Source organism: Tachyglossus aculeatus, chromosome 10 (genome assembly GCF_015852505.1).
Source record: "Tachyglossus aculeatus isolate mTacAcu1 chromosome 10, mTacAcu1.pri, whole genome shotgun sequence".
Taxonomy (NCBI): domain Eukaryota; kingdom Metazoa; phylum Chordata; class Mammalia; order Monotremata; family Tachyglossidae; genus Tachyglossus; species Tachyglossus aculeatus.
In genome coordinates this window covers 1,286,291-1,305,941 of record NC_052075.1, presented here as the reverse complement: position 1 = coordinate 1,305,941, position 19,651 = coordinate 1,286,291, and the positions used below count along the sequence as shown (strand labels likewise).

Here is a 19,651-nt window from a genome sequence, read left to right as displayed (position 1 = left end):
AGGCACCACGGGACAAGGAAGCCCGGGAGACCCCATGTGCCCGGGATTTCTGTCCACGTGCCCTGAACCTAGGGGCGAGGCCCAGAGCCCACATTCTCTGGAGGGCAGATGAGCTCTCCAGGTTTTCCAGGACGGCCCCGGGAGAGTTTTCCAGAAGTGGATGGGCTTGAACAGACTTCTGTGATCCTTGCTCCATGAACTCTCGACCTCTGGTACGTGTTTTCCGGCTGCCTGAAACTTGTTCCTTGTTCCCCCTCCCTCCTAACCCTGCCCCTCCCATTGCAGCGGTGAAGGCCTACGACGGGACCTGCCCGCTGTGGCCAGGGTGTCGACCATGCCTCCCCAGGAGGGATCGTTGCCCGTTTCCTTTTGGGAAAAAGCCACTTTTCAGAGCGTCTTGCTGTTCCTGGTCGCCTTCCTGCTGTTCGTGGATCTCAGGAAGAGACGGCGGCCCGAAGGCTACCCCCCGGGACCCTTCCGTCTGCCCTTCTTGGGGAACATCTTCCACTTGAACTTACAGATGCCTACGGGCCACCTCCAAAAGGTACTCAGGGGGCCAGGGCCGTCTGGGAGGGACACATCTGCTCCCACTACCAGGCTCCCGTTTCCACCAGGCCTCAAAGGCAGTGAAAAGTCTCCCTCTGCTGGTTTTTACCCCGTGCAGAACCTCCATCAATGTTTTGGGGGGCTATTTCTGTGAGGAGAACAATAATAATTATTATGGTACTCGATAAACACTTACCCCGGGCCAAGCACTGTTCTAAGCGCTGGGGTAGATGCAAGCACCGCCCTCAACAGTGCTCTCGCACGCAGTTTTTTGGTCCTTTCTCAAATGCCGTTGAGTCACTTCCGATTCACAGCGACTGTAAGGGCGCATTTCCTCCAGAACGTCCTATCTTCTGCCATAGTCCGTATCCTCGCTAACGGCTCCTCCGTTGTCATTGCTATGGTTTCTAGCCATCGTAATAATAATGGCATTTATTAAGCGCTTACTAAGTGCAAAGCACTGCTCTAAGCGCCGGGAAGGTTATAAGGTGATCGGGTTTTCCCTCGTGGGGCTTACAGTCTTAATCCCCTTCTAGACTGTGAGCCCACTGTTGGGTAGGGACCGTCTCTATATGTTGCCAACTTGGACTTCCCAAGCACTTAGTACAGTGCTCTGCACACAGTAAGTGCTCAATAAATACGATTGAATGAATGAATGAATGTTGGGTAGGGACCGTCTCTATATGTTGCCAACTTGTACTTCCCAAGCACTTAGTACAGTGCTCTGCACACAGTAAGCGCTCAATAAATACAATTGAATGAATGAGTGAATGTTGGGTAGGGACCGTCTCTATATGTTGCCAACTTGTACTTCCCAAGCGCTTAGTCCAGTGCTCTGCACACAGTAAGCGCTCAATAAATACGATTGAATGAATGAATGAATGAATCCCCATTTTACAGATGAGGGAACTGAGGCACAGAGAAGTTAAGTGACTTGCCCAAAGTCACACAGCTGACAATTGGCGGAGCCGGGACTTGAACCCATAACCTGTGACTCCAAAGCCCGGGCTCTTTCCACTGAGCCACGCTGCTTATCCATCTAGCCGTCGGCCTGCCTCTTCCATGTTTTCCTTGGATTTTTCCTAGCATTAGTGTCTTCTCCAGAGGAATAGTCCTCCTGATGATGTGTCCGAAATATGTTCATCTAAGTCCCGTCATTAGGCCTTCTAAAAACCACCATTGGCTTAAATTTACTCTAGAACCCGTTCGTTTGTTTGTTTTCCTGGCAGTCCACTGTAGTCCCAAAAGGCTTCTCCAGCACCACATTTCGAAAGAATCGATGCTCTTTCTATCCTGTTTTTTCACTATCCGGCTTTCAGATCCATACAGAGTCTCGGGGAACATCGTAAGGTTGACGGTTTGTATTTTTGTGGCGATCGTTACATCAGCACTTATCATGATTCTTTTCCAGGCTCTTCATAGCAAATCTTCCTAGCATTTATCTTCGGGGTAGGTCTTGATTGCCCACGGCAAGCGCTCAATAAATACGATTGAATGAAATACGATTGAACAAAAGTTAATCAGGTTGGACACAGTCCCTCTCCCACAAAGGGCTAGCCATCTAAGTATGGTGTTTTGTTAACTAGTGAATCAATCAATCATATTTATTGATCACTTACTGTGTGCACAACACTAAACTAAGCACTTGGGAGAGTATTGTATAACAAAGTTGATAGTCACGTTCCCTGCTCACAATGAGTTTACGGTCTAGAAGGGGAGACACTAATATAAAGATATAATTTACAGTTCTGGATATAAGTTCTGTGGCGTCAAGGGAATGGTGAATGAGAGGAACAAATCCAAGAGCAAGGACAATGCAGAAGGGAGTGGGAGAAAAGGAAATGAGGGTTTAGGATTAGTTAAGCTCTCACTATGTGCCAAGCACTCCACTAGGAGCTGGGGTAGATGCAAACCAATCCGGTTGGACGCAGCCTGTGTCCCCCATGAGGCTCACAGTCTTAACGCCCATTTTACAGATGAGGGAACCAAGTAGAAATATAGTGACTTGCCCCAGACAAGAGGTAGAGCCGGGATTAGAACCCAGGTCTTTCTGAACTCCTAGGTCTGAGCTCTATCCGCTAGGCCAAGCTACTTCTGCCGCTGTTGTCCTGAGGCCTTGCTGGCAATAGGATGGAGAAAAAAAGCCTTTCTGCTCCTCCCCTCAGTCCCGAGTCCTAACAGCCAGCCGGTCTCCCGAGTGGACTCTGCTATCGCCCTCGGGTTACGGGAGTTTGAGTCACTGTGGGCATTGGGGAGGGAGTGTCAGGAAGTGGCATTGGCTCCCAATCCTCCATCCTGCCCTGGGCAGGATCCAAGGTCCAGCAGATAAGACGTACTCGGAAGAGGACATCAGAGAGAACACTTTGCCCTGTGCTGTGGGCAGCTGGGCAGAAGGCCTTGAAGCCATGACCACGTCCAGGGGAGCAGGAAACCGACGGTCACTGCGGGCCAGACTTTTGCCAGCGATTGGGCCCCGGAGGAGGCTGGGAGGGCCAGTCCGCTGGTTGTCGGTTTTGACATCCATCTCCGGGCTCAGCCCGTGACTGTAAGACAGCCTTAATATTTCCCTCCACACGCCCAGATTTTTCCCTCTCAAACCCCAATGGTCCTAGAAGCCCAGCAAAGATTTAGAGAGAAAAATGATGATGATGATGATGATGATCATCATCATCATCAATCGTATTTATTGAGCGCTTTCTGTGTGCAGAGCACTGTACTAAGCACTTGGGAAGTACAAGTTGGCAACATACAGAGACAGTCCCTACCCAATAGTGGGCTCACAGTCTAAAAGGGGGAGACAGAGAGCAAAACCAAACATACCAAGAAAATAAAATAAATAGAATAGATATGTACAAGTAAATAAATAAATAAATAAGTAAATAAATAAATAAATAAATAAATAGAGAAATAAAAATGTACAGACATTTATACACATATACAGGTGCTGTGGGGAAGGGAAGGAGGTAAGATGGGGGGGATGGAGGGGGGACGAGGGGGAGAGGAAGGAAGGTGCTCAGTCTGGGAAGGCCTCCTGGAAGAGGTGAGCTTTGAAGGGAGGAAGAGAGCTAGCTTGGCGGATGAGCAGAGGGAGGGCATTCCAGGCCCAGGGGCCATTCCAGGCCCGGGGGATGGCATTTATTAAGCGCTTATTATGTGCAAAGCACTGTTCTAAGTGGCTAAGGACAGTGGTGCTGGGCAGGATAGGGTGCCCCGGCCAGCACACCCCCTGTCTCTCCCCGCGGCCTTATGGGAAGAATAATAATAATAATGGCATTTATTAAGCGCTTACTAAGTGTAAAACACTGTTCTAAGCGCTGGGGAGGTTACAGGGTGATCAGGTTGTCCCACAGGGGGCTCACAGTCTTAATCCCCATTTTACAGATGAGGTAACTGAGGCCCAGCGAAGTGAAGTGACTTGCCCAAAGTCACACAGCTGACAAGTGGCAGAGCCGGGATTTGAACCCACAACCTCTGACTCCAAAGCCTGGGCTCTTGCCACTGAGCCATGCTGATGAGGCCACCTAACGGCCGGTGTCCATCCACCCTGAGTCCTGGGTTCATCTTTGGTCACAGCCTCCCTCTGGCCCCACGGGGGTCTATAATAATAATAATGGTATTTGTTTAGCGCTTACTATGTGCCAAGCACCGTTCTAAGCACTGGCATAGATACAAGCTAATCAGGTTGTCCCACGTGGGGCTCACGCTCTTCATCCCCATTTTACAGATGAGGGAACTGAGGCACAGAGAAGTTAAGCGGCTTGCCCAAAGTCACCCAGCAGACAAGTGGCGGAGCCGGAATTAGAACCCACGTCACCTGACTTCCAAGCCCGGGCTCTTTCCACTAAGCCCGGGCTCTTTCCACTAAGGCACGCTGCTTTTCTTGCCTAACTAAGTCCTCATCTCCTCTTTCCCCACGCCCTTCTGTGTCGCCCTTGGACTTTGATTTCTTCCTCTTCCCCTTTTCCAGAGCACTTATGTACACATCCATAATTCATCTATATTAATGTCTGTCTTCCTCACTTAGACTACAAGCTCTCTGCGGGCAGGGAATGGGTCTGTTTATCATTATACCGTGCTCTCCCAAGAGCTTAGTATAGTGTTCGGCCTACAGTAGCTGCTCAATAACTACAATCGATTGATGGATTGATGCTCCTTATCTTTCAGCTTGTGGGGAAATATGGGAACCTGTTCAGCTTGGAATTTGGAAAGATGAGATTCGTGTTGGTCACGGGGATGAAGCAGATCAAAGAGGTCCTCGCCCGACAGGATGAAAACCTGGACAATCGCCCCGAGTTTCCCATTCGAAATGAGATCTTCCCTAAAGCGTCCGGTGAGGGACTCTGAGGCCCTTCCCTTCGGGGGGCTGGGATTTTCCTGAGATTTTCCTTCTGATGACCCGGCACGGAACATCCCACCCCCCTGACTCTCCCCTCCCCATCCCTGACTCTTCCCCAGGGACCCAACGCGGACCATCCCACGCCCCAACTCTCCCCTTCTCGTTGCTGCAACAATTTAATGGCACATTGAAACAAAATGACCTCTTTGTAGTATTTTAGCTGCTTGGATAATAATAATAATAATAATAATAATGGCATCTATTAAGCGCTTACTCTGTGCAAACCACTGTTCTAAGCGCTGGGAAGGTTTCAAGGTGATGAGGTCGTCCCACAGGGGGCTCCCGGTCTTAATCCCCATTTTCCAGATGAGTTAACTGAGGCCCAGAGAAGTGAAGTGACTTGCCCGAGGTCACACAGCTGACAATTGGCAGAGCCGGGATTTGAACCCATGATCTCTGACTCCAAAGCCCGGGCTCTCAGTCGGAAATTCTAGGCGTCCTATAACGTTTTAAGGAGAACCACCCATCAGGTAAATGTGTTTAGCCCGACGGGCCCCTTAAACTCTCTAAAATCAGGATGAGAAGCAGCGTGGCTTAGTAGAAAGAGCCCAGGCCTGGGAATCAAAGGATCTGGGTTCTGATCCCGACTCTGCCACCTGGCTGCTGTGTGGCCTTGGGCAAGCCGCTCAACTTCTCTGTGCCTCAGTTCCCTCATCTACAAAATGGGGATTGAGACCGGGAGCCCCACATGGGGCAACCTGATGACCTTGTATCTACCTCAGCGCTTACAGCAGTGCTCGGCACATAGTAAGCACTTAAATACCATGGTTATCAGTCGCTGTGCCTCAGTTTTCCCTCCTGTTTAGGCTGGGACCTCTAGGAGTCAGGACCTGGACAGGGATTGGGTCCAACCTACTTCACTTTTACCTACCCCAGTGTTTATGACAGTTTGACACAGAGTAAGCACTTAAGAACCCTCTCAGGATCACACCTGAAGCGTTTCCAGCCCTCTACCAGTCTCATCTATGGGCGGGAGAGTCAAGCAGAGGCCTACTCATCCCATTCCTAGCTTGGGCAGTGGCTAGCGAGTGGCAGGCCACCTGCTCCGGCCTTCCCAGACTGAGCCCCTTCCTTCCTCTCCCCCTCGTCCCCCTCTCCATCCCCCCCATCTTACCTCCTTCCCTTCCCCACAGCACCTGTATATATGTATATATGTTTGTACATATTTATTACTGTATTTATTTATTTTACTTGTACATTTCTATTCCATTTATTTTATTTTGTTAGTACGTTTGGTTTTGTTCTCTGTCTCCCCCTTTTAGACTGTGAGCCCACTGTTGGGTAGGGACTGTCTCTGTATGTTGCCAATTTGTACTTCCCAAGCGCTTAGTACAGTGCTCTGCACACAGTAAGCGCTCAATAAATACGATTGATGATGATGATGATGCTCCAAGTCAAAATTCCCCTGTGCTGGGCAGCAGCAGCAGGAGAGAGAGTCGAGGCCGGAGACTCAAGTTTGCTGCATGAAAGAGGGTGGCGATAAACCGCTTCTGGATTTTTCCCAAGAAAACTCTCTGGATTCACTACCAGAACGACCACAGATGGAGGCTGGGTGGGCTTCTGGGAGAGTTGTGACCATGGAGTGACTATGGGTCGGAGACCACTCGACGGCATAAGACAAGCGCTTAATACTATTTTTTAAAAAAATCGCCAATAGTGACTGTCTCCCCACAGGGCTCCTGATGTCCAACGGCCCAGTGTGGAAACAACACCGGCGCTTCACGTTGATGACCCTGAGGAACTTGGGTTTAGGCAAGAGGAGCCTGCAGGAGCGGATCCAGGAGGAGGCCTCGTTCCTCGTCCAAGAGATGGAGGAGGAAAGAGGTGAGCATGGGGCGCAGGGGGATGCTCAGCCGGGGCCGTGGAGCCTCCTCCCTGCCCCGGGGGCTGAGGGACGGAGACCCAATGGGGTCTTAGAGCAGGATCAGCAGGAAGCACAAAATGGAAAGTACCTTCCTGAAAGGGCCTTTTGGGGGGAGCTAATAATTGTAATAACGATCATAATCACGGCATTTGTTCACTCATTCACCTCAGGTCTGACATTCGGTGACTCTCCCCGACTTCTAAACCTTATTTTTTTTTAATGACATTTATTAAGCGCTTACTATTTGCAAAGCACCCTTCTAAGCGCTGGGGAGGTTACTAGGTGATCAGGTTGTCCCACGGGAGGCTCACAGTCTTAATCCCCATTTTACAGATAAGGTAACTGAGGCACAGAGAAGTGAAGCGGCTTGCCCAGAGTCACACAGCTGACAATGGGCAGAGCCGGGATTTGAACCCATGACCTCTGCCTCCAGAGCCCGGGCTCTTTCCACTGAGCCACGCTGCTTCGTGGAGGCCCATCTCCTCCAAGAGGCCTTCCTTGACTAAGCCCTTCCTTCCTCTTTCCCCATTCCCTTCTGCGTCGCCCTGACTGGCTCCCTTTATTCATCCCCGCTCTCCACAGCATTTATGTCCACATCTGTCATTTATTTATTTCTACCAGCATCTGTCCCCCCGTCTAGACTGTAAACTCGTTGTGGGCAGGGAATGTGTCTGAGACTGTGAGCCCGTTATTGGGTAGGGACCGTCCCTATATGTTGCCGACTTGTACTTCCCAAGCGCTTAGCACAGTTCTCTGCACACAGTAAGTGCTCAATAAATACGATTGAATGAATGAATGTTATATTGTACTCTCCTGAGGGCTTAGTACAGTTCTCTGCTCACAGTAAGCGCTCAATAAATACCGCTGACTGACTGATTCTCCCGCCTAAGAGGAAAAGCAACCATTCCCATGGGGCCAGAGGAACCGCGCTCCCCTCGGATGAGATCCGAAAGGGGGGAAGTGGAGTGGCTCCTCCCCACCCACCCACCGCGGCCCCCCGTTTCCTCTCCCCGTCCCTCCAGGAGAAGCTTTCGACCCCCACTTCAAGATCAACAACGCCGTCTCCAACATCATCTGCGGTGTCACCTTCGGCGAGCGCTTTGACTACTTCGACCCACATTTCCAGGAGCTGCTGCGTCTGCTAGATTCCATCATCGGCCTGGAGGCCCGTATTTGGGGCCAGGTAAGCGAGGGGCCGTGCTGTGTGACCTCGGGCCAGTCACTTAGCCTCTCTGGGCCTCAGTTTGCTCCTCAGTTCACCATCACCATCACCATCATCATTATAATGATCATAATATCATCATCAATATCATCATCATTATCATCATCAGAGCCCAGGATCATAATATCATCATCAATGATCATTATCATCATAATAATAATGATGGCATTTGCTAAGTGCTTACTCTGTGCCAAGCACTGTTATAAGCGCTGGGGGCATACACGGTGATCAGGTTGTCCCACGTGGGGCTCACAGTCTCCATCCCCATTTTACAGATGAGGTAACTGAGGCACAGAGAAGTGAAGTGACTTGCCCAAAGTCACGCAGCCGATAAGCGGCGGAGCCGGGATTAGAACCCATGACCTCCGACTCCCAAGCCCATGCTCTTTCCACTGAGCCATGCTGCTTCTCTATTAATAATAATAATGATGGCATTTGCTAAGCGCTTACTACGTGCCAAGCACTGTTCTAAGTGCTGGGGGCATACACGGTGATCAGGTTGTCCCACGTGGGGCTCACAGTCTCCATCCCCAATTTACAGGTGAGGGAACTGAGGCCCAGAGAAGTGAAGTGACTTGCCCAAAGACACACAGCCGATAAGTGGCGGAGCTGGGATTAGAACCCACGACCTCTGGCTCCCAAGCCCGGGCTTTTTCCACTGAACCACGCGGCTTTAATGCTATCGAAAGCAGATTGTAGAAGAGCACTGCACTAAGCACTTGGGGGAGTCCAATACAACCGAGTCGGCAGACACATCCCCTGCCCCCAAGGACGGGAGATGGGCGTAAATATAAATGAATAATTTATAATCTACAATGGATAGATCCGTTCACAGAGGTCGGGAGCCCCGAGGGGAGCGGGGACAATGTCCGATCTGATTACCCAAGCTCAGCCCAAAGATCGGCATTTATCAGATGCCGGAATAATAAGTAACTGAGGCCCAGAGAAGTGAAGTGCCTTGCCGAAGGTCACACAGCATCATCATCATCATCAATCGTATTTATTGACCGCTTACTGTGTGCAGAGCACTGTACTAAGCGCTTGGGAAGTACAAGTTGGTAACATATAGAGACAGTCCCTACCCAGCAGTGGGCTCACAGTCTAAAAGGGGGAGACAGAGAACAAAACCAAACATACTAACAAAATTAAATAAATAGAATAGATATAGATATGTACAGGTAAAATAAATAAATAGGGTAATAAATATGTACAAACATATATACATATATACAGGTGCTGTGCTTTTAGACTGTGAGCCCACTGTTGGGTAGGGACTGTCTCTATCTGTTGCCAATTTGTACTACCCAAGCGCTTAGTACAGTGCTCTGCACATAGTAAGCGCTCAATAAATATGATTGATGCTGTGGGGAAGGGAAGGAGGTGAGATGGGGGGGATGGAGAGGGGGACGAGGGGGAGAGGAAGGAAAGGGCTCAGTCTGGGAAGGCCTCCTGGAGGAGGTGAGCTCTCAGTAGGGCCTTGAAGGGACGAGAAGCAGAGCGGGGGATTAGAACCCATGATCTTCTGATTCCCAAGCCCGTGCTCTGTCCACTACCGGCACTTAGGAGGGTGCCCGGCACATAGTAAGCGCTTAACGAATACCATAATTATTATTGTTACCGTGCCATCCCGCGACTCACCCCTCTACCTCCCGGGAGAGGTCCCGGGGCGTCTTCTCCCCCCGGGACACTCCGCGTAATCCCTTCTGGGCGCCTCTCGTTCCCGTCAGCTGTTCAACGCGTTTCCGTCCATTATGAGGTGGCTGCCCGGGCCCCACAGGGAGATTTTCAGAAAGTGGTCCAAGCTGAAGGCGTTCACGTCGGACATGATCCGACGGCACCGGGAGGATCGGAACCCGGATGAGCCCAGGGATTTCATCGACGCTTACCTGGGCGAGATGGCCAAGGTGAGGAGGGAAGGCCGCTGGGGCGGAGCGGGGCCGCTAGGCCTGGGGTGGTCCTACCTCGCTTCCCGACGCCGATCGGTCCTTCGGCCGTGGTATTCACTCATCTCCCCCTCCGCGGGCGAAACGACGCCATAAAAGCTTGGGCGACCACGACACGGATGGCAAAACACGGGCTCCCTGCCTTCAGGGAGCTCACAGTCTCACAGCCGCCAAACTAGGAGGAGGAACAGCGTAATAATGATAATGATAATGATGACGGCATTTGTTAAGCGCTTACTACGTGCGAGGCACGGTACTAAGCCCTGGGGGGATACAAGGTGATCAGGTTGTCCCATGGAGGGCTCACGGTCTCCGTCCCCATTTTACAGGTGAGGTCACTGAGGCTCAGAGAAGTGAAGTGACTTGCCCAAAGTCACACAGCCGACAAGTGGCGGAACCGGGATTGGAACCCAGGACCTCTGGCTCCCAAGCCCGGGCTCTTTCCACTGAGCCATGCTGCTTCTCTTTGTAGGGTAGTGGAGCGAGCCCTTAGAGAAGTGGAGAGAGGCCCGGCCTGGAAGTCAAAGGACCTGAGTTCTAATCTCAGTTCTGCCCCTTGGGCAAGACACTAAACCCCTCGGGGCCTCGGTTTCCTCATCTGCAAAATGGGGATCCGTGTGCCTGTTCTCCTTCTTCCCCACAGCGGGAGCCTCATGCTTGTTGTGGTTGGGAACAGCGTGGCTTAGTGGAAAGAGCCCGGGCTTGGCAGTCAGAGGTCCTGGGTTCTAATCCCGGCTAAGCCTCTTGTCTGCCGGGTGGCCTTGGGCAAGCCACTTCACTTCTTTGTGCCTCAGTGACCTCATCTGTAAAGCGGGGACTAAGACCGTGAGCCCCACGTGGGCCAACCCAATCACCTTGTATCTATCCCAGTGCTTAGAACAGTGCTCAGCATATAGTAACCGCTTAATCAATCAATCGTATTTATTGAGCACTTACTGGGTGCAGGGCACTGTACTAACCGCTTGGGAAGTACAAATTGGCAACATATAGAGACGGTCCCTACCCAACAGTGGGCTCATTCATTCATTCATTCATTCATTCAATCGTATTTATTGAGCGCTTACTGTGTGCAGAGCACTGTGCTAAGCGCTTGGTAAGTATAAGTTGGCAACATATAGAGGCAGTCCCTACCCAACAGTGGGCTCACAGTCTGGAAGCTTAACAAATACCATCATTATTATTATTATTATTCCACTATCGGGGGAGGCAGTCATAAATACATGTGCAGCTCGAGGACCGTAATCTCATCTCTAGACTGTAAACTCATTGTGGGCAGGGAACGTGTCTGTTTATTCTTCTATTTTCCTCTCCCAATCAATCAATCGTATTTATTGAGCACTTACTGTGTGCAGAGCACTGCACTAAGCGCTTGGGAAGTACAAGTGGTCAACATATAGAGACAGTCCCTACCCAACAGTGGGCTCACAGTCTAGAGCGCTTAGTACGGTGCTTTGTACCCACGGAGCGCTCAGTAAATACAACTGAATGAGGAGGCAGAGGGAGGCCACAGGCACGGGGGGTCGGAGGCGGGCGAGGTGATGATGCCCGGCTTCTCCGGCCCGCCGGCCCGCCCCGTCTAGGAGAAGGACGCGGCCGGCTCCTATTTGAACGAGGACAACCTGATGACCTCCACGTTGGACCTGTTCCTGGCCGGGACGGAGACCAGTTCCACGGCCCTGCGCTGGGCTTTGCTCCACATGGCGCTGAACCCCGAGATCCAAGGTAGGGCTAAGGGGACGATTCCGGGGAAGGAACGGGGCCCATCCGCCCCGCTCCCATCCGGGTTTGGTCCGCTCCGGCGTGGACGCTGTTTGCGGGGACGAGGGGAGGCGCGGTCCAGGGGCTCCCGCTGTCCGCTTCCTGGCCGGGGGTAGGCCGCGGGTGGGCCGGAGCCACGATTCCTGGTGCGGTGGGACCCACGGGTGGCCCGACGATGCGGCCCTGTGCCAACACTGGGCCGTGCCACCCTGACTAGGCTGACGGCCACCTTGGAAATCGGCTGCTGGGCCTGTCCACCTCCCAGAATACCCCGGGCGGCTCTTGGGTTCGAAACCATCACGGTGGCGTCACCCTCCTCTTTGGCTGTTTCTCTCCCCCCGCTATGGGAGGGCGTCGGTCAGGCCTGGGTGGTGGGGAGGGTTTACACACATGCACACACACACACACACACACACACACACATATATATAAAAGATTTCCTCTCTACACGCAAAGATCTTGATAAATACATACCTGTCCTCTGTGCACAAAGAAAATAATCATGATCATCAATCGATCATATTTATTGAGCGCTTACTGTGTGCGGAGCACTGTACTAAGCGCTTGGGAAGTACAAGTTGGCAACATATAGACACGGTCCCTACCCAACAGTGGGCTCACAGTCTAATAATAATAATGGCATTTGTTAAGCGCTTACTATGTTCTAAGCGCTAGGGAGTTTACAAGGTGATCAGGTTGTCCCACGGGGGGCTCACAGTCTTAATCCCCATTTTACAGATGAGGTCACTGAGGCCCAGAGAAGTGAAGTGACTTGCCCAAAGCCACACAGCTGACCATTGGTGGAGCTGGGATTTGAACCCATGACCTCTGACTCCAAAGCTCTGCTGTGTGACCTTGGGCGAGTCACTTAACTTCTCTGAGCCTCAGTTACCTCATCTGTCAAATGGGGATTAAGACTGTGATTCCCACGTGGGACACCTGATCACCCTGTCTCCCCCCCAGCACTTAGAACAGTGCTTTGCACATAGTAAGCGCTTAATATCATTATTTAGAGCAGCAGCCATGCAGCTCATACAGGGTGGTCTAATAGCTACAGGGAGTCGGGACCTGGGTTCTAATCCCAGCTCTGCTTCCTGCCCGCTGGGTGACTTTGGACAAGTCACTTCACTTCTCTGTGCCTCAGTTCCCTCATCTTTAAAAATGGGGATTAAGACTGTGAGTCCCATGTGGGACAGGGACCGTGTCCCACCCAATCGGCTTGAATCTACCCCAGCGCATAGTACAATGCTTGGTGCATTTTAAGTGCTTAACAAATACCATTTATTATTATTATTATTATTGTTATCATTTGCTTGTTATCAAGCGCTTAACAAATACCATTTATTATTATTATTATTATTGTGATCATTTAGTCACTTCATTCATTCAATCATATTTATTGAGCGCTTACTGTATGCAGAGCACTGGACTAAGCGCTTGGAAAGTACAATTCGGCAACAGATAGAGATAACCCCTACCCAACAACGGACTCACAGTCCAGAAGGGGGGAGTTTCTCTGGACCTCAGTGACCTCATCTGTAAAATGGGGCGTGAGATTGTGAGCCCCGTGTGGGACGTGGACTGTGTCCAACCTGGTTAGCTTGCCTCTTTCCCAACGCTCAATACAGTGCCTGGCCCATAGTAAGCGCTTAACAAATACCAAAAAATAAAAAATAAACGCCACGGCAGCGTGGAAGGTGTCACTTCACCGTGATATCCACAGCCACCCCCTGCGGATACGGAGAAGTCACACGCTCTCTCGGTGAAAGCGAGGACCAGCGAAGCCCGCCCGCCCCTCAGTCCGTGGTATCTACTGAGCGCTTACTGAGTTAGTACAGTGCTCTGCACATAGTAAGCGCTCAATAAATACGATTGATGATGAGTGCAGAGCACTGAGCCGAGAGCTTGGCAGAGGACGACTTGACCAGAGTCTTTGGACACGTTGGCCCGTCCCAAGCGGCGTCCTCGAATTTTAGACTGTGAGCCCACTGTTGGGTAGGGACTGTCTCTCTATGTTGCCAATTTGTACTTCCCAAGTGCTTAGTACAGTGCTCTGCACACAGTAAGCGCTCAATAAATACGATTGATTGATTGATTGATTAAGAGCCGGAGCTAGGCCCGGTCCCCCCCGGCCCAGCCCGATCCCACCCCGGGACCTCTCGTCCCGCAGAGACGGCGCAGGCCGAGATCGACGGCGTCGTGGGCCGGTCGCGGCCGCCCACGATGGACGACAGGGAGAGCATGCCCTACACCTGTGCCGTCATCAACGAGGTCCTGAGGATGGGCAACATCGTCCCCCTGAACGTGCCGAGGGAGACCGGGGCCCACACCACCGTGGGGGGCTACCACCTGCCCAAGGTAAGCGCCAGCGGGGGGTCTAATGACGGCATTTATTAAGCGCTTACTATGTGCACAGCGCTGTTGTAAGCCCTGGGGAGGTTACAAGGTGATCAGGTTGTCCCACGGGGGGCTCCCAGTTTTAATCCCCATACACGAGGTGAAGCATGCCCTAGTGGACAGAGCCCGAGCCTGGGATTCGGAAGGTCTTGGGTTCTAATCCCGCCTCTGCCACTTTTCTGCTGTGTGACCTTGGGCGGGTCACTTCACTTCTCTGGGCCTCCGTTACCCCCTCTGTAAAATGGGGATTGAGAATGTGAGCCTCACGTGGGACAAGGACTGCGTTCAACCTGATTTGCTTATAGCTACTCCAGCCCTTACTAGTGTCTGGCACATAGTAAGCGTTTAACAATTATTATCATCAAATACCAAAAAAAAAGGGGGCGGGGGAGTCTCTGGCCTCTGACCCGCAGGTGGGCAACATCACCAACGCTCCTCATAAAACGAATAATAATAATAATGATGGCATTTCTTAAGCGCTTCTAAGCGCAGGGGAGGATACAAGGTGATCAGGTTGTCCCACGTGGGGCTCACAGTCTCCATCCCCATTTTACAGATGAGGGAACTGAGGCACAGAGAAGTGAGGTGACATGCCCAAAGTCACATAGCTGACACAGTAAGCGCTCAGTAAATACGATTGAATGAATGAATGTATGAATGACAAGCAGCGGAGCTGGGATTAGAACCCACAACCTCTGACTCCCAAGCCCGGGCTCTTTCCACTGAGCCACGCTGCTTCTTGTTAGCCCCATGTGGGACAGGAACTGTGTTCAACCTGATTTGCTTGTATCCACCCCGGCGCTTAGTACAGTGCCTGGCACATAGTAAGCGCTTAACAAATACTGTTATTATTTTTAGAGCTGGGGGGAGGGGGGTCTCCCAACCAGGCCACCCTAACCAAGTCCACGCCTTGCGTCCATGGGGGGTGGACAGCAATGCTGCCGGAGGGAACTAATTTAGGAAGAAAAGAGGTTTGGGGGGCTTCCTCAGAAACGCCCAACAATTCTTTTCGGAAACTTCCCCTTTCACGGGAAGGACAGGTATAATCCCGCTGCCGTGAGACATAATTCATGGAGGGCTGAATATGTGCTGATGGCGGGGGTGTTTATAATTATAATGGTAATGATGGCATTTGTTCATAATAATAATAATGGTATTTGTTAATCAATCAATCAGTCGTATTTATTGAGCGCTTACTGTGTGCAGAGCACTGTACTAAGCGCTTGGGAAGTCCAAGTTGGCAACATATAGAGACGGTCCCTACCCAACAGTGGGCTCACAGTCTAGAAGGGGGAGACAGAGAACAAAACCAAACATACTAACAAAATAAAATAAATAGAATAGATATGTACAAGTAAAATAAATAGAGTAATAAATATGTACAAACATATATATATATTCATATATATATATATATATATATATTCAGGTGCTGTGGGGAAGGGAAGGAGGTAAGATGGGGGGGATGACGAGGGGGAGAGGAAGGAAGGGGCTCAGTCTGGGAAGGAAGGGGCTCAGTCTGGGAGCACTTACTATGTGCAAAGCACTGTTCTAAGCGCTGTGGGGGGAATACCAGGTGAGCAGGCTGTCCCCCGTGGGGCTCACAATCTTAATCCCCCATTTGACAGATGAGGTCACTGAGACACAGAGAAGTGAAGTGACTTGCCCAAAGTCACCCAGCCGACAAGTGGCGGAGCTGGGATTAGAACCCACGACCTCGGACTTTCGAGCCCGGGCTCTGTTAAGCGCTTACTATGTGCAAAGCACTGTTCCAAGTGCTAAGTTCTAAGCGGGGTTTTATCAGCCCTGGGCCCTCTAGAATGGAAACTGGTTGTGAGCAGGGAACGTGTCAGTCAGTCAATCCTATTTATTGAGCGCTTCCTGTGTGCAGAGCACTGTACTAAGCGCTTAGGAAAGCACAATATAAAAATGGTGCAGATACATTCCCTGCCCACAGTGAGCTTACAGTCTAGAGGACTGTACAGTCTACGTGTCTGCTCGCCCCGTTGGTTTGTAAAGAAGCAGCGTGGCTCAGTGGCTAGAGCCCGGGCTCGGGAGTCGGGGGTCATGGGTTCTAATCCCGGCTACGCCACGTCTGCTGTGTGACCTTGGGCAAGTCACTTAACTTCTCTGAGCCTCAGTTACCTCATCTGTCAAATGGGGATTAAGATTGTGAGCCCGACATGGGACAACCTGATCACCTTGTAACCTCCCCAGCGCTTAGAACAGTGTTTTGTACATAGTAAGTGCTTAACAAATACCATCATTATTATTATTGTCAGCTGTGTGACTTTGGGCAAGTCACTTCACTTCTCTGGGCCTCGGTTACCTCACCTGTAAAATGAGGATGAAGACTGTGAGCCCCAAGTGGGACCACCTGATTATCTTGTAACCACCCCCAGCGCTTAGAACAGTGCTTGTCCTACTATACATAAGCCCTACTGAGAGCTCACCTCCTCCAGGAGGCCTTCCCAGACTGAGCCCCATTTTTCCCCTCCACCTCCCCATCGCCCCATCTCCTTCCCCTCCCCACAGCACTTGTATATATTTATTACTCTATTTATTTTACTTGTACATATTTACTATTCTATTTATTTTGTTAATTATATGTATCTAGCTTTAATTCTATTTGTTCTGATGACTTGACACCTGTCCACGTTTTGTTTTGTTGTCTGTCTCCCCCTTCTTTATTACTCTATTTATTTATTTTGTGCTTATTTAATCTATTTACTTTATTTTGTTAATATGTTTTGTTTTGTTCTCTGTCTCCCCCTTCTAGAGTGTGAGCCCACTGTTGGGTAGGGACCGTCTCTATATGTTGCCAACTTGGACTTCCCAAGCGCTCAGTCCAGTGCTCTGCACACAGTAAGCGCTCAATAAATACGATTGAATGAATGATTAAATATGATTGAATGAATGAATGCTTGGCACATAGTAAGTGCTTAACAAATGCCATTCTTATCATTATTATTATTGCTCTCCCAAGCACCTAGGAAGAGCTCAGTAAGTAATAATGTTGGTATTTGTTAAGCGCTTACTATGTGCAAAGCACTGTTCTAAACGCTGGGGGGAATACAAGGAGATGAGGTTGTCCCAAGTGGGGCTCACAGTCTTAATCCCCGTTTTACAGACGAGGGAACTGAGGCCCAGAGAAGTGAAGTGACTTGCCCAAGGTCACCCAGCAGACATGTGGGGGAGGCGGGATTCGAACCCATGACCTCTGACTCCCAATCCCGCGCTCTTTCCACCAAAAAGTACCATTTGCTTGAGGGGCCCCCGAGGCACGGCGAGCTGATACCGTAGCCCGGTTTTTCAGAGGAGGAAGCTGAGGCCCAGAGAGGTTCGGTGACCGGGTGGGGGGTCACCCAGCAGGCCCGGGGGGGAGCTGGGACTGGAACGCGGGGCTCCCGAGCCTCTCCCCCGGCCACCGGCAGCATCCGGAGACCTCTCTCGGGCTCCCGGCTTGGTTTTCCAGGGGACCGTCGTCGTGACCAACCTGACGGCCCTCCACCGGGACCCGGCCGAGTGGGAGACCCCAGACAAGTTCAATCCTCAGCACTTCCTGGACAACGGCCAGCTGAAGAAAAAGGAGTCCTTCCTGCCCTTTTCCATGGGTGAGGCCCACCACCGGCCCCGCCGTCGGGCCTGGGGAGGGGAGGGCGAGGAGCCCGCTGGGGGCCACCAGGGTAGGGGGGCAGCCAGCCGGAGACGACCAGGCCAGCCCGGCCAAGATGACGGAGCATTCTCTGATGTTGCCAATTTCTACTTCCCAAGCGCTTAGCACAGTGCTCTGCACATAGTAAGCGCTCAATAAATACGATTGATTGATTGATTGATTGAGAGGGGGGTGGTCCCCGGGGTCGCCGGAGGGCAAGGTTCTTCTCTAGACGCATCCACGGTGGTGGTAACAATAATAATAACGACGTCATTCGTTAAGCGCTTACTATGTGCCGAGCACTAAGCGCTGGGGTAGATACCAGGCCATCAGGTTGCCCCACGGGGGGGCTCACAGTCTTCATCCCCATTTTCCAGAGGAGGGAACTGAGGCCCCGAGAAGCGACTTGCCCGAAGTCACACAGCCGACGAGTGGCGGAGCCGGGATTAGAACCCAGACTGAGCCCCTTCCTTCCTCTCCCCCTTGTACCCCTCTCCATCCCCCCCATTTTACCTCCTTCCCTTCCCCACAGCACCTGCATATATGTATAGATGTTTGTACATATTTATTACTCCATTTATTTATTTATTTTACTTGTACATATCTATTCTATTTATTTTCTTTTGTTAGTGTGTTTGATTTTGTTCTCTGTCTCCCCCTTTTAGACTGTGAGCCCACTGTTGGGAAGGGTCTGTCTCTATATGTTGCCAATTTGTACTTCCCAAGCGCTTAGTACAGTGCTCTGCACATAGTAAGCGCTCAATAAATATGATTGATGATGATTAGAACCCACGACCTCTGACTCCCAAGCCCGGGCCCTTTCCGATCAATCAATCGCACTTATTGAGCGCTTACTGCGTGCGGAGCACTGTACTAATCAATCAATCGTATTTATTGAGCGCTTACTGTGTGCAGAGCACTGGACTAAGCGCTTGGGAAGTCCAGGTTGGCAACACACAGAGGCGGTCCCTACCCAACAGCGGGCTCACAGTCTAGAAAGCCACGCTGACTCTCTGGTACGCAGAAGCGGCGTGGTCTGGTGGATAGAACGTGGGCCTGGCAGTTGGAAGGTCGTGGGTTCTAATCCTGACTCCACTAGAATGTTGTGTGGCCTGGGGCAGGTCACTTTACTTCTCCGTTCCTCGGTGACCTCATCTGTAAAATAGGGATGAAGACTATGTATGAGCCCTGTGTGGGACGGGGACCGTGTCCTACCCCGGTGCTTAGTACAGTGCCCGGCACCTAGTAAGCGCTTAACGAATGGCATGATTATGATTCTGTGAGGCCGGGGCTGGGGACGGGGCGACCCTCCCCGCCCTCACACGTCTGTTTCCCAGGAAAGCGCATGTGTCTGGGAGAGCAGCTGGCCAGGACGGAACTGTTCATCTTCTTCACCTGTCTCCTCCGCAACTTCACCTTCCGCGCCCCCGAGGGTGTGACGCTCAGCCTCCGAGCCAGAAACGGAATCACGCTCTCCCCATTCCCCTACCGCATCTGTGCCGTGCCCCGCTAGGGCCGGGCTTCCCTCTCCCCTCGGCGCTCAGTGCGTTGCGTCTCATGGGCGCTCAATAAACGGCCCCGCCGCTCCTGCGTCTCTGTGATAGCCAACGAGGCCTAGGCCGGTCGACCGATCGATGGCGTGGGGACGATGGACTCAGGGGACCCGGATCCCTGCCCTCGGGGGGCTTTCGGGGCTAGCGGGGAGGACTGTGAGCCCACTGTTGGGTAGGGACTGTCTCTATATGTTGCCAATTTGTACTTCCCAAGCGCTTAGTCCAGTGCTCTGCACATAGTAAGCGCTCAATAAATACGATTGATGATGATGACGACTCGGGGCAGAGTATTTATTGAGCGCTTACTGTGTGCAGAG

At 51.4% G+C, this 19,651-nt stretch overlaps 1 protein-coding gene across 1 annotated transcript; it reads left to right on the top strand.

The window, feature by feature from the left end:
* Positions 1-251: 251 nt before the first annotated feature.
* LOC119933691 (cytochrome P450 2J2) lies at positions 252-19,509 on the top strand. The gene is made up of 9 exons (XM_038753253.1): positions 252-544; positions 4,711-4,876; positions 6,617-6,766; positions 7,829-7,989; positions 9,756-9,932; positions 11,552-11,693; positions 13,900-14,087; positions 17,602-17,740; positions 19,119-19,509. The coding sequence occupies exons 1-9, from the start codon at positions 335-337 to the stop codon at positions 19,292-19,294; spliced, it is 1,509 nt and encodes a 502-aa protein (XP_038609181.1). The 5' UTR covers positions 252-334; the 3' UTR covers positions 19,295-19,509.
* The last annotated feature ends 142 nt before the right edge of the window (positions 19,510-19,651 follow it).